We start from the raw sequence: 14,849 nt of genomic DNA, 5'->3' as shown, positions 1-14,849 counted from the left end.
TGGTCACTTTTTGGTTTTAAAACATTTTTGTTTCTTTTACAGAGATGGAGGCTATGAAACATCCCCCCTGATTGGTCGGTTCTGTGGAACAAATGGTCCACCCATAATAGTATCCCATAGCAACAGGCTGTGGCTAAAATTCCGTTCCGACCACACGCTCACCTATAGGGGGTTTAAAGCCCACTGGGATGGCACACAGACAGGTATTTATTTATTTTTTTAGTAATTTATAATATTTCATATTTTACAATATTTATAATGCAATATTTGTGAATTTTTTTAAATTGTAAATTTTAGTACTTAAAATTATAAATGCTTTGGCAACTAACTGAAATAAAATAAGTAAATGTTTAATGTAATGTAATGTAATGTAATGTAATGTAATGTAATAATATAATATAATATAATATAATATAATAAATATAATATAATACAATATAATATTTTCTATTTTATTTCAGCTTTATTTCAATAAAGAAAACAATTTTTAATAGTTTTAGTATTATATTATATTATTATAATTTATAGTATTTGTTATTTTTATTATTTAAAAAAAATATTTCTATTTGGCTTTTTTTGTCATTTATAATATTTAATATTTAATAATATTTATAATATAATATTTTTAACTTCTAGTGTTTGTAATTTTAGTAATGTTTTAAAAATTAATTATTTAAGTTAGTTGCCAAAGCAAGTTTTTCATGTGATATTTATATTTCAATAAAGAGTAATAATAACTAATGTTAACAAGATTTTAATAATGTATTAGTAAATTAACATTAACAAAGATTAAGAAATGCTGTATAAGTGCAGTTCATTATTAGGTCTTGTTAACTAATGAACCTTATTGTAAAGTGTTACCGTTTTAGGGGCTGTTTACCCAACACTGTTTTTAACTAAAAACGTAAAACTTTTTATGTGTTTTGGACTTTCATTGACACAACAATGGCGTTTTGGGTGCCTGAAAATGCAAACTTTTCAAAACAAGTTTCAAATGCAAGTTTTTAAAAACTGTACAATTTTTGTCTCCACGTAAACTAAAAATTTGCGAAAACGGTAATGTCATGCGCATGTGTATTACATGTTCAGTCTATAGGCATGTTTCTATAGTGTTTCTTTACAAAGTGACATCGCCAACTACTGGCCAGGCAGCATAATACAGCATCATTTTTTGTCGTTTTCGCGGATCTGATCATTTTGACAACATTGTTTTCATGTTTGCATTCCAGTTTTATGTGTAATATGCACCAGTTGGTCAGTGGACTATATTATTCCATCTCTGTTATAGGTTGTGGTGGGACGTTGACCACAAGCGTCGGAGGTTTCACCTCCCCCAACTACCCACTGCCCTATCACGCCAACGCTGAATGCTACTGGCACATCAAAACCAGTGCTGGAAGCAGGCTCGAGCTCAGCTTTGGAGACTTTCACCTGGAGAACACTATCGACTGCTACTACGACTACTTGGCGGTACATTGAATTGAATTTACTACACAGTTGTAGAGTTCTCTATTCAAGGAATTAAGTTTGAATCTTTCCCTGATGTGTATATGTTTTACAGGTGTATGATGGCGATAGCACCAGTGCTACTCAGCTGGCCAAGCTATGTGGAAATCAGATTCCTCCTCCCATCAATTCCTCCAGAGAGAACATGTATGTGAAACTACGTACAGACAGCATCATCCACACAGGAGGATTTCTGGCTAACTACCAAACCAGTGAGTGACACACAAACACCTGGGCTCATAAGCCCAGAAAACCCTAGCAATGGCCTGACTTTTCTGCAAAAGTCTCTTACAGAACTCTTACAAAAGAAGTATTGTGGCAGTACCAAGGTACAGAGATGATATCAGTGGATTTTTTTTTATATAGGCCTATTTATACTTACATATATACTGAATACATACTGTTAGGGCTGGGCGATATATATCGCATGCGATTCTCACGCGCATTTCGTCAGTAAAGCCGGTTCCCTGATTACCGCTAAATCGCCATCACCTGCTTTCAAATGAAGTGCCATTTAACAGACAGAGCCGTAGTTCACTGATAAGCCACGCAAATATCGCGTTCATTATCGAAGGCGATTCATCTGCGATATGAACGTGATATTGCGTGGCTTATCAGTGAACTACGGCTCTGTCTGTTAAATGGCGCTCCATTTGAAAGCAGGTGATGGCGATTTAGCGGTAATCAGGGAACCGGCTTTACTGACGAAATGCGCGTGAGAATCGCATGCGATATATCGCCCAGGCCTACATACTGTATTCATACTCTGCAAACAAAATATTTTCTTTCTTAGTATATTTGTCTTGTTTTACAGTACAAATATCTAAACATTTTTAAATCAAGATAGGCCTACATTTTTTTTAAGAAGAAAAATTGATTATGCCTATGCCTAGATTATGCCTAAAACAAGTAAAAAATATCAGTCAGTGGGGTAAAAAAAAAAGAAAACAAGATTATTTTGCTTCTCAAGTAAATGTGTACTGGAAAACAAGACAAAAATACTGAGTGAGACAATAATTTTTACACTGGATGTTATGCTATTTAAATGATACTTCAAAGAAAAACATGGTATTACCATGGTGCATTCCCAAAAACATAGGAATAACATGGTATTTTTTTGTAAATTAATAATTAAAGATTACTGCAGTGCTGCGGTTTCCATGAATAATGCACTTGAATGCTTTTGTTTTTGTATTTGGCGATAAGTTCACCTAGAGGACACTGACTTGTCTTGGATCTCTGCTTTTTAGTCTTGTTTTAATTATGTTTGTGGAGGTGAAATGTCACAGTATGGAGTTCAGTGCAGCATTATTTATCTTCTTTTGTGCATTCTCATTTGCCTTTTCTTTGGCTGTCAGTGGTCACATGCCAGTGTGTTTCCCAGACTCTAAAACTTTACTGCAGGGTCAAATCCTCATGGCAAGAAACCAGTAGTTTTAATGTATTCCTGCTTTAAAACTGCACATATTGATGTTTAAAACATTCTCCAAGTTTTTTATATTACATAATTCTTCCCATCTCATATTATTAATATGATGTTAATCAGGACTGGCTTTTCTCCTGTAGTTTGCCAGGGTGTGTTGATTGCCAATCGGAGCCGGGGAACGATTGAGAGTTTGAACTTCCCCAATGACTACCCATCTCGTGCCGACTGCAGCTGGACCATCCAGGCCTCCATGGGCAACACCATCAACTACACTTTTATAACTTTTGAGGTGGAACAACACATTGGATGTTCCTATGACTATGTGAAGGTCAGCACATGCTTTATCAAGCCTAAAAACACAGTTTATGATTAAGGCCACATGTTAAAATGTACAGGTACTCAACATTGCTGCTTAAAGTCAACGTGAAATCAAAATGGACTGTGTTTACTTTCTTAGTAGACTTTCTGATTTTATTTTGAATGATTAATTGGGATGTTATTCTAAATTTAAAAAAAGTTTATTTTTGTAATCTATCATCAAAATTAATGAATGGCTTGCTCCGCCTCTGAAGGACCAAATAGTTATTTAGGCATCATTTTCAGGCTGATTCTTGTCTAAAAATCTTGAGTATAGTTATAGAAATGATAGATTGAGATGCTGTGTTGAGATGCTTCTGATGATGAATTTGACCTTTAGCCTTCAGTCCGGCTCCATTTTAATATGAAATTCTCACTACTCGTGATCCAATCAGTTCCTGATGGATAGAATCAAGCCCCACCCATTTTGCTCTGAAATATGTCACTTTGTGTAAATGAAATGGGTTGTGAATGCTGGTTCTTGTTGACATTAAAGTCTGCACGAAACTGAAGTCTTTCCTTCACTATTGTGACGTATATCCAAGTGAAACAGCTTCTCGAACAAGAAAAGATGTAGGGCGGGACTTGATTTTGTACATTGAGAATTGGTTGGATCGTTGTCATTTGCCATTGTTTGCGACTGCAGTATTACATAAAAAAATAAGAATTGTCGATTTTGACCGTTTGGAGAGACTGAGATGGTTATTCTGACTCAAGGATAGTCTACTTGTCTTTTCAAGCTTGTATAATCTTATTTCTCTTTGAAGGGGTCAAGTAGTCTAATTCATGCTGGACAGTTTGCCATTCAAATACATTACACTGATTTACTGGCAGAGTCTTTACAAATGTACAATGGGCCTTTGAATTCCTCTTAGTTCACTCATCACTGTGGCAATCCAAACAGTGATGACATCATGGGGCCTCTTGTAGAGATGGAGTTGTTTTCTGAGCTCAGAGCTTTTTCTTTTCCTCAGGCTGTCTTGAAAAACGCTACACTCTGTTTTCATAAACCTCATTCCATAGATAGGCATTCATCCGTTTGGTAAATACATAGACAGTTGTGTTGGATATTTTTAAATGTGATGATGTCTGCTTTATGGAATGTGAAATTTTGTGCACAAGCCAACAACAGCTCAGTTTTTGTTCCGAAGGCAGTAGAACAGATGGTCTGAATTACTGATGGTTGGTTATTACAGTTTAAAATAATTGTTTTCTGTTTGAATGTACTTTATAAAGTAATTTATTCCTGTGATCAAAGCTGAATTTTCAGCATCATTACTCCAGTCTTCAGTGTCACATGATCCTTTATAAATCATTATAATATGTTGATCTGCTGCTCAAGAAACATTGTGTATAATGTTACAAAAACTTTGTATTTCAGATAAATGCTGTTCTTTTAAACTTTCTATTCATCAAGGAATCCTGAAAAAAAAAAAGTACACAAATATATTGTTTTCAACATTAATAATAATCATAAATGTTTCTTGAGCAGCAAATCAGCATATTACAATGAAGGATCATATGACACTGAAGACTGGAGTAATGATGCTGAATTCAGCTTTGATCATAGGAATAGATTACTTTATAAAATATATTCAAAAAGAAAACAATTATTTTAAATTGTCATAATATTTCACAATATTACTGTTTTCACTATATATATATACTGTTTTTACTATATATATATATATATATATATATATATATATATATATATATATATATATATATATATATATATATATATATATATATATATATATATATATATATATATATATATATATATATATACAGGTGCTGGTCATATAATTAGAATATCGTGAAAAAGTAAATTTTTTTTATTGTAAATTATTTAAAAAAATGAAACTTTCATATATTCTAGATTCCCTACATGTAAAGTAAAACATTTCAAAAGTTTTTTTTTTTTTTTTAATTTGTTGATTAGAGCGTACAGCTCATGAAAGTCCAAAATCCAGTATCTCAAAATATTAGAATATTTACATTTGAGTTTCATTAAATGACCATCCCTACAGTATAAATTCTGGGTATCTCTTGTTCTTTGAAACCACACTAATGGGGAAGACTGCTGACTTGGCAATGGTCCAGAAGACAATCATTGACACCCTTCACAAAGAGAGTAAGTCACAGATGGTCATTACTGAATGGGGTGGCTGTTTACAGAGTGAAATATCAAAGCATATTAAATGCAAAGTTGACTGAAAGGAAGAAATTGGGTTGGCAAAGGTGCACAAGCAACAGCAAGCTTGAGAATACTGTCAAGTAAAGCCGATTCAAACACTTGGGAGAGCTTCACAATGAGTAGAATGAAGCCGGAGTCAGCGCATCAAGAGTCACCACACTCAGACATCTTCAGGAAAACGACTACCAAGCCACTTCTGAAACAGAAACAACGTCAGAAGCTTCTTAGCTGGGCTAAGGAGAAAAAGAACTGGACAGTGAACAGTGGTCGAAAGTCCTCTTTTCAGATAAAAGTAAATTTTGCATTTCATGTTGAAATCATGGTCCCAGAGTCTATAGGAAGACTGGAGAGGCACAGAATCCAAGCTGCTAGTTCTAGTGTGAAGTTTCTGAAGTTAGTAATGATTTGGGGGGCCGTGACGTCTGCTGGTGTTGGTCCATTGTGTTTTATCAAGTGCAAAGTCAATGCAGCCATCTTCCAGGAGATTTTGGAGCACTTTATGCTTCCATCTGCTGACAAGCTTTATGGAGATGCTGATTTCCTTTTCCTGCAGGACTTTAGCACCTGCCCACAGTGCAAAAACCACTTCCAAGTGGTTTGCTGACCATGATATTACTGTGTTTTATTGGCCAGCCAACATGCCTGACCCCTGAATCTATGGGATATTTTCAAGAGAAAGATGAGAAACAGTCGATCCAACAATATACAGATGATCTGAAGGCTCAATAGTGCCTCAGCAGTGCCACAGGCTGATCACTTCCATGCCACACTTCACTGATGCTGTAATTTGTGCTAGGAGCAAGTCATTTGCTGTAATATGTGCTGCCGACCAAGTATTGAGTGCACAAATGAACATACTTTAAAGAACTTGAACTTTTCTGTTTTGAAAATCCATTTTTGATTGATCTTAGGAAATATTCTAATATTTTGAGATACTGGATTTTGGACTTTCATGAGCTGTACGCTCTAATCATCAAAATTAAAAAAAAAAAAAAACTTTTGAAATGTTTTACTTTACATGTAGGGAATGTAGGGAATCTAGAATATATGAAAGTTTCATTTTTAAAAATAATTTACAATAAAAAAAATAACTTTTTCACGATATTCTAATTATATGACCAGCACCTGTGTGTGTGTGTGTGTGTATATATATATATGTATATATATGTATATATATATATATATATATATATATATATATATATATATATATATATATATATATATATATATATATATATATATATATATATATATATATAAAATTCCAAATGGACTGGGCAAAACCAGCGACCAGACACAGTGTTGTCTTAGTATCATTAATATACTATTATAGTTTTTATTAATATTTTGCATTAATTTTTATTTAATTTTAGTTAAAGTTTTAGTAATTTTAATGTGATTTAGTTTGTGTTTTTGTGTTTTTACTTTTATTGTAGACAGTGGATATTATTATATAAATAATCTCTCTTCCTGTTCCCATATAGCTGTATGATGGTCCAAACGAACAGTCTCCTCTGATTGGTACATTCTGTGGGAACACACCTCCTCCAGCCAATACCACCACCAGTACCAGCCTTCACATTGTTTTCCGGTCCGACATGTCAGTTTCATACAGAGGCTTCCAAATGGACTGGTACCAGAATGGTAAGATCCAATACAAAGCTGATTGGGCACTTTTCTTGAATAGAGTGCAAAATAGTGCTTAATCTTCATGGGCCATTTTTAAAGTCTGCAATGGAAAGTACCACATTCATGACCTGTGCCAACCTCAAAGCTTTGTGTGAAACATCTAGACGTGTATGACAGTGGAAAGACAGATGAGGTTCTCAGAATAGAAGGAAATAACGTATGCAGAGTCACTGATGGGCAGCCAGAGGTCAGCGACCTGTAGTCTCTTGAGTGGTGATGACACTGAATCTGTAAGAAAAAAAGCAGCCCTTATGGACAAAGCAATGACATCACTCAGGAAGGCTTCACTCTGATTGGCCAGCAGGGAAAGAGCTGATTACCAGTGATGAATGAATCCAGCAAAGAAAGAAAGGAAGGATTGAATGTAGCTACTGCTGGTGCTGTAGAATTCCAATGTATTAGTTTATATCCTATAAAAGAGTGGAAAACGAGGCTATAAGCTCCTCTAGAGAGAGCAGACCAAAAAAGCTCTGTCCTTGTTCTCTATCTTTGGAGAGGAACGTTTAACTCTTGCCATGTCACGCTTAAAGTCAACACAAATTAATCGTTCACAAAAAGACAGAGAATGCATTTAAGTTAATCAGAAACCTTTCATTTAATCCATATCCTACTCGTATATCACAGATGAATGACCAAGACATACATTTCTCAGCTATACATTGGTCTGCAGCCACACTAAAGAGGTTTTGTGTGTTTGTTTCTCTGTCTTTGTGCTTGTGGGACTTCCAGTCACATTGCTGAAGGGTGTGGACTGTTATTTTTGCAGTCAGAGCAGGATCAGAGTGAGTGAGAGGGAGAGAGAGAGACGTATGCTCTGAAATCGTACGGAACTTTTAAATATTCATGCACCCCTGTCTGATGATGATGTCATTATTTGGAAGGAAATGGTCTTGGTTTCCATGGACACGATGTGTAGAGAATGAACACTGTAATGTTATTATGTAATGTGCACAGCTCTGTTCTGCAGCTGTAAAAACCTTCCTGAGGGAGAGAAAAATGACAAACCAAGAGTAAAAACGGATACAAAACACATCCCTTTCATGTAAGAGAAAGTGAATTGATGGATAAATCATGCCAGTGCTGTGCAAATTCCTCAATTCCACAAAGTATTTCATGGCCACAAGCCAATTGATCCATTTTGAAAATGTAAAAAGTAGCTCCACCCTTCTTTTGTCCTCTCACAGACCTGTGGACGCTGTTGAGATTGATATTATTGATTAAGACAGTGGGGGGTAGAGAGAATGAAACCGTTCTGACCGATCTTTGGTGAATATCACATTACTCTGACCGCATTTTAGTCTTATTGCTACTGCTTTGTTTGCGGTGCGGGTCAATATGGTTTCATATTTCCTCTGATAAGCTTGATTTGAGACATTTTTCCTGTCTGGACACTGTAAATGCAACTGTCTGTCCTCTTTAGCATCTCAGACCACATTTACAGAGTCTCTTGAAACTAAACAAGATGCATAATAGTACAGACACTGCCAGACTTCGCTTAAGTAAACTGTGCTATCAGATGGAAATACCAGGGTAATGTGATTATAAACATGATACATGTACAAAAAAAAAAAAAAGTTAATTTAAGTGTCATAGTGTTCTTTGGTTGCCTTCTATTGAGATTGTTTTAAATGTTTCGTTTTGCAAACTTTAAACTTTAATGTGTTTCCTTATGGAAGCTTGTTTACACCATGGGGAAAAAAAGATAATTGTGACTTTTTTTCCCACAATTGCGAGTTTACATCCCGCAATTCTGACTTTTTTCTTAGAATTCCGTGATATAAAGTCACAATGGCGAGTTATAAAGTCAGAATTGCGGGATATAAACTCGCAATTGCTAGAAATAAAGTCAGAATTACGAGATATAGTTTATACCTCACAATTCTGAGAAAATTGCGAGATGTTAACTCTCAATTGCGAGATATAAAGTCCAATTCTGAGGGAAAAAGTTGATTATCCCACAATTCTGACTTTATAACTTGCAATTGCATGTTATAAAGTCAGAATTGCAAGATATAAACTCACAATTCTGAGAAAAAATTCAGAATTATGAGATATAAACTTGCAATTCTGAGGAAAATAAGTCATAACATGACTTTATAATATTCAATTGCGACTTTATATCACACAATTCTGACTTTATAACTCGCATCTACAAGTTTATATCATGCAATTCTAAGGAAAAAAAGTCTGAATTGTGAGATAAAGTCACAATTATCTTTTTTATTTTTTATTCAGTGGTGGAAACAAGCTTCCATAGTATCCCTGATCAAAAACAGGGAAAGAAAAAGTCACCTCACTGTCACCCCCTGCAGGTTGTGGTGGGGAACTCTTTGGGCCCACTGGTGCTTTCAACAGCCCAGGCTATCCTGACAAATACCCAGCTAACCGTGAGTGCATCTGGCACATCCATACCAGCCCTGGTAGTAGCATTTCCATCACCATCCTTGAGTTTGATGTGGAGTATCATCCTGACTGCAACTATGACAAGCTGGAGGTATGCAAAACAACAACAACAAAACATTTACACTGAGCGCTCTTTATGAGATACCGTATCCCACGATGCAGTACACTCAACTACCTTCAGTTTCCAGTGTGACGAAAAACTGGAAACAATATCAAATGTGATTTTTCCTATTACTATGTAGTGTAACATACTGCTGTGTTGCTTATTGATAGATAAGTATCTATAGATAAGTATTAGGTGATACGTATTGGGTTATTCAGTCCCCTACAGTCAAAATGGCTCACTTGTTCATTATGAGATCAAAATTAAAGTGTGTGTGTGTGTGTGTTAATGTGGGTGTGTGCCTGCTCATGCCCTGTTGGCATCCGCTGGGCTCTGTGGGTGTATGTTTTGTAGCGTAGACCCGTGGAATGCTGACCTCCACTGTAGCGCTGAATAGAGCCAACAGGGCAGAAATTAACTGGAAATCAGAGCTTAGAGAGAGGGCTTAGAGACAGTCTCACATGCACACACACACTTTCTGTGCCACACAGATGCCTGTTAAAAACCAGACATGGTTTTAAAACAGCAATGAATCTTAGTGGTCTATGGTTCATTGCATCACTGCTCATCACATACATTTTTAATGTGATGGCGTCTGCAAATGCAGTTTGCATTAATAGTTGAACACTTGAGCAACAGTTAGAAATGTAAGTATAATTGTCTTAAAATGAAAGGGGTATTTATTTTAAAGAAAGACAGCACAAGCACACTTTTAATGCAAAGGCTACGGTTCAAAACTTTGATCAAATTGGATATTTTGACACTTTATGGTAGAGGGTGGGGTAATGCAAGTTACGTAATCAATTACTTTTTTCAAGTAACTAGTAAAGTAAAGGATTACTTTTAACTTTACAACAAAATATCTGAGTTACTTTTTCAAATAAGTAACGCAAGTTACTTTGTTTTCCCATTTATTGACTGACAGCTCTCCTGTCACCATGTTGAGAGAAATCGGGAGTGCAGAGGTGTTGTGTGCGCTGTGTAAACATGATGGTTATTCTAGACTAGTTATAGACTAAATGTGAGCATATATTTACTCATTTACTACTACTTCTGCATCCTATTCTTATGTATTCCAGAATGGCAGCACAGCTGAAAGTCTTGTTTGTTTGAACTGCGCCCTCTACAGTACAGGCGTGAATTTGCATTTCCTTCAGCCTGAGGCTTATTCATTTCACTTTTGGTGTAAAAAAGGCCTTTACATTTGCCATAAATAGAACTTTTTTGTTGTTATATAAACAAACAAACAGCCCAGCCCAGATGAGAAAAAGTAATGCAAAAGTAATATAACGCTATACTTTCCAGAAAAGTACCCGAGTAACACAATTAGTTACTTTTTAGGGAGTACCGCAATAATGCATTACTTTTAAAAGTAACTTTCCCCAACACTGGGAAAATGTTCCAAGCTAAATAATAATTGAATTACATACGACTTTAGGACTAGTTGGTGAAGAAAAGTCATGATGCCAAAGAACAGTCAAGTTTGATAAAAGGGTCTGAAGAAAGCTCTAGTATCATTTGATTTTTGAACCCACTTGGTTTGATATTTTGCTATCTAATGCAGCAGCATTCAAATATTTTTACATTACCTTTGTCTTCAAAATGACCAGTCTGTAAGTATCGCCTCACCTTTGACCTTTGTCCAGGTATATGGAGGGCCTGACCTCTCCTCCCCACGACTGGCCCAGCTTTGCACCACACGCCCTCCCAATAACCCTCTGCAGGTGGCCAGCACAGGTAACGCTGTCACCGTTCGATTCACATCTGATCAAGTCGTGAATGGCAGAGGCTTCAACGCAACCTGGACAGAGGTCCCAGGAGGTTAGTTAACTGTCTGTTGCAGAACATTTATATCTTTAGTTGAATACTGCAATTATATTATTTGAGTTCCTGCTAATGGACTTAAAATCTTCCCTTTGAAAATTCAGGATGTGGAGGGATTGTCACAGCCCCCAGTGGAGAGATCCACTCTCCACAGTATCCCAGCAACTACCCTGACAATGTGGACTGCTCCTGGGTCATCACAGTGGACGTAGGGCATCGGGTCTTCTTCAACTTCACTGATCTGGATGTTGAAAGTCAGAGCTCATGTTCTTTTGACTATGTGGCTGTGAGTAACTGACGTTTCTGTTTGCGTGTGATGCATTTCATGCCCACAGTGGCAACATTTGTGATTTCATGATGTTACAGACCAGTGTATCACAGGTGAGACCAATTTATGGACAAAAAAAAGAAAAAGAATCATGTTCTTCTCTCTAGATCCATGATGGTCCACATGAGTCTTCTCCACTCCTGGGTAAAGTTTGTGGAGCAACCAGGCCTTCTCCCATAACATCCACAACAAACGTCATCTATGTTCGCTTCAGGTCAGATCACAGTCTGAACCATAAAGGCTTCAGCGCCCAGTTCTCAGAAGGTGAGTTCCATTCTTTGTTCATGATTTTGTCATGGTTTTGTTTCATTGTTAAGCCTCATTGATTACTCTTATGATTTCCAGCATGTGGATCCAATATAATAGCTGACGATGTGGGAGGGGAGATTGCATCTCCTCGCTATCCATACTCTTACCCACCTAATCAGAACTGTAGTTGGATCATACTGGCACAGGAGCCATGTAAGTGATCCATACCCTCAAAGTCAAAGCCCAGACCTTGTGTACCTAACTTCCTGATATCTGTACCTGATATCTACCATCCAATATTTCTTTCAGTCAACCACGTGACTCTGTCCTTCACTGACTTTGAGGTAGAAATGGTGTACAATAACTGCTCTCATGATCGTGTGGAGATCCTGGATGGAGACAATTATCAAGCCCCATCTGTCGGTAAAGACAAACTCTTTCAATAAAGGAACCATCAGTGACATACTTCTAGGAGAATATCACTCAAATTAGATATTAGAAATGCTTTGTATTATGCTTGGTTAAATATTTGAAAAGTTTAAATGCTTCAAAAACTACTGAAGCAGTAATAGTTAGTACATTTTTGTCCAGGTCGTTACTGTGGGAATGAGTTGCCACACCCAGTCACTTCATTCAGCAATGCCCTTGTGGTAAACTTCATCTCAGATGCTTCAGTAGGAAGGAAAGGTTTTAGAGCGACCTACATGGCCTCAACCTCAGGTTTGATTTCAGTATTTATTTCAAAATACATATGAATTATTCACCAAAATTAGGCTGAAATTTAACACTATTCACTTACCTGTTTTTCCAGGTTGTGGTGGACATCTGTATATGGAGTCAGGTGCTTTTAACAGTCCAAACTATCCTGATGTATACCCACCTAATGTGGAGTGTGTGTGGACCATCACCAGTTCCCCTGGGAACCGTCTACAACTGTCCTTCATGTAAGCAGATCACAATATGTTAGATGGATCTTGCAAAAGTAAAGAATTCATCAAAAACGAACAACTCTGTACTTTTTTGTGATGCAGAATGTTTCAGCTGCAACAAAGTTCAGATTGCAGTAATGACTACCTGGAGGTTCGTGAAGGTCACTCCACTGGCACTCTGGTTGGTCGTTTCTGTGGTGACTCCCTTCCTTCCAACTATACCTCTATAACGGGTCACATTCTTTGGATTAAGTTTGTCTCGGATTCCTCAGTCAGCGGAGCTGGATTCAGAGCAGTATTCTCCCACTGTAAGTCAGAGCAATGGATTACTCTTTTCTTTTTGATGTTGACCCTACTGAAAAAGACCAGTTAACACTATCCTGATGCTTTGGTTAATGCTGGAGCTGAATAGTCATTTTCTTGACCAAAAACTTGCATGGGTCTCAATGAATATCTGTACTCTTTTTCTGCTTTCTCAGTGTATGGAAATGAGATCACAGGCAGTTCAGGACAGATAGCCTCCCCTCTTTACCCACGCACCTACCCAAACAATGCAGATTACCGCTGGACCGTCACAGTGAATTCTGATTCCCACGTAGAGATACAATTCCTGGACATCGACATTGAGGACGTGTTCAATTGCTATTATGACAAGCTCAAGGTCTGTACTCTTGTCTAAAATATAGCTTTTAAATGCTATAATCGTTTAATAGAAAATAAGTGTATGCAGGTGTGATGTAGATGAAGTGGATGCTTTCCTTTCCCTAGATATATGATGGTCCAACCACCAATGCTTTACTTCTGGGTGAGTTCTGTGGTCTAACTCTGCCCAACCCAGTGAGAAGTTCAGGCAGCGCTATAACTCTTGAGTTTAAATCTGATACTGTGATTGGAGGGAAAGGCTTCCTCATTGAGTGGATGGCCGTTCAGGGATCTGGTCCCTTGCCGACTATAGAACCAGGTTAGTTCCCCAAGGGTTCTGCCTCTTAGATCTTGCTTAAAACTGTTTGGTCTCATTTCACAATTGGTCACAATTTTTGTCTTTTCAGGAGCATGTGGAGGAACATTGATGACAGGAGACACTCCTAAGTTCTTATTCTCTCCTGGTTGGCCCGAGCTGTATCAGCATAACCTTGAGTGTTCATGGGTAATCCGGTCTCCCAGCTCTATTGTTGAGTTTAATCTGCTCTTCCTGGAAATGGAAGATGAGGTTTCGTGTCTCCATGACAGTCTGGTCATCAGAGATGGTAGTGCTTTTGTCAAATGAAGTCACTTCAACGTAAATCTCAACTCGAAGCTGATTTTCAATACTGAATCTCAGGTATGTTTTCTCTTAAGGTGACACCAACTTGTCTCCACTGATTGCAAGTGTTTGTGGGCGGCAACTGCCTGGCTCTTTGCATTCTACTGGTGATGCCATGTTCCTGCGATTCATCTCTGATGGCAGCATTAATGGCAGGGGGTTCAATGCATCCTTTTCCAGAGGTGTGCAGCAAGTCGATAAACAAAATCAAAATATGTTTGATGTGCATAATACATTTTGTTGTACATTGAGCTATTTATCCCTTGCCTTCTCCATCAGGTTGTGGTGGTTTCCTCCATACAGACAGAGGAGTTCTAAGTTCTCCTCAGTATCCACAGAACTACAAGCCCAACCTGAACTGTAACTGGCAAGTAATGGTCACCCCAGGGTTTAGAGTGTCCGTAACTTTCCAAAGTCCCTTCCAAATACAGGGTTTTGGGAACCAGTGCAGCACAGGTGACTACTTGGAGGTGAGTGACTATAGGAGAAGGTGTAATCTGGGCACTTTTCCAAAACAGAACCGGTA

The 14,849-nt window shown here is 37.3% G+C and overlaps 1 protein-coding gene across 1 annotated transcript in view; it reads left to right on the top strand.

The window, feature by feature from the left end:
* The window catches only part of cubn (cubilin (intrinsic factor-cobalamin receptor)), a 43,780-nt gene that overhangs the window by 14,588 nt on the left and 14,343 nt on the right, over positions 1-14,849 (top strand). The window contains exons 23-41 of the mRNA XM_048174766.1: positions 43-203; positions 1,289-1,470; positions 1,562-1,718; positions 3,073-3,260; positions 6,980-7,139; positions 9,497-9,678; positions 11,337-11,511; positions 11,619-11,800; positions 11,950-12,106; positions 12,188-12,304; positions 12,401-12,514; positions 12,683-12,811; positions 12,903-13,035; positions 13,123-13,328; positions 13,500-13,681; positions 13,789-13,981; positions 14,070-14,267; positions 14,359-14,505; positions 14,603-14,793. Of these exons, the coding sequence (XP_048030723.1) occupies positions 43-203; positions 1,289-1,470; positions 1,562-1,718; positions 3,073-3,260; positions 6,980-7,139; positions 9,497-9,678; positions 11,337-11,511; positions 11,619-11,800; positions 11,950-12,106; positions 12,188-12,304; positions 12,401-12,514; positions 12,683-12,811; positions 12,903-13,035; positions 13,123-13,328; positions 13,500-13,681; positions 13,789-13,981; positions 14,070-14,267; positions 14,359-14,505; positions 14,603-14,793 (3,154 nt within the window). The remainder of the gene's footprint in view (positions 1-42; positions 204-1,288; positions 1,471-1,561; positions 1,719-3,072; positions 3,261-6,979; positions 7,140-9,496; positions 9,679-11,336; positions 11,512-11,618; positions 11,801-11,949; positions 12,107-12,187; positions 12,305-12,400; positions 12,515-12,682; positions 12,812-12,902; positions 13,036-13,122; positions 13,329-13,499; positions 13,682-13,788; positions 13,982-14,069; positions 14,268-14,358; positions 14,506-14,602; positions 14,794-14,849) is intronic.

This window comes from Megalobrama amblycephala, linkage group LG22 (genome assembly GCF_018812025.1).
Source record: "Megalobrama amblycephala isolate DHTTF-2021 linkage group LG22, ASM1881202v1, whole genome shotgun sequence".
NCBI classification, from domain to species: domain Eukaryota; kingdom Metazoa; phylum Chordata; class Actinopteri; order Cypriniformes; family Xenocyprididae; genus Megalobrama; species Megalobrama amblycephala.
This window is presented reverse-complemented; position numbering and strand designations above follow the sequence as displayed.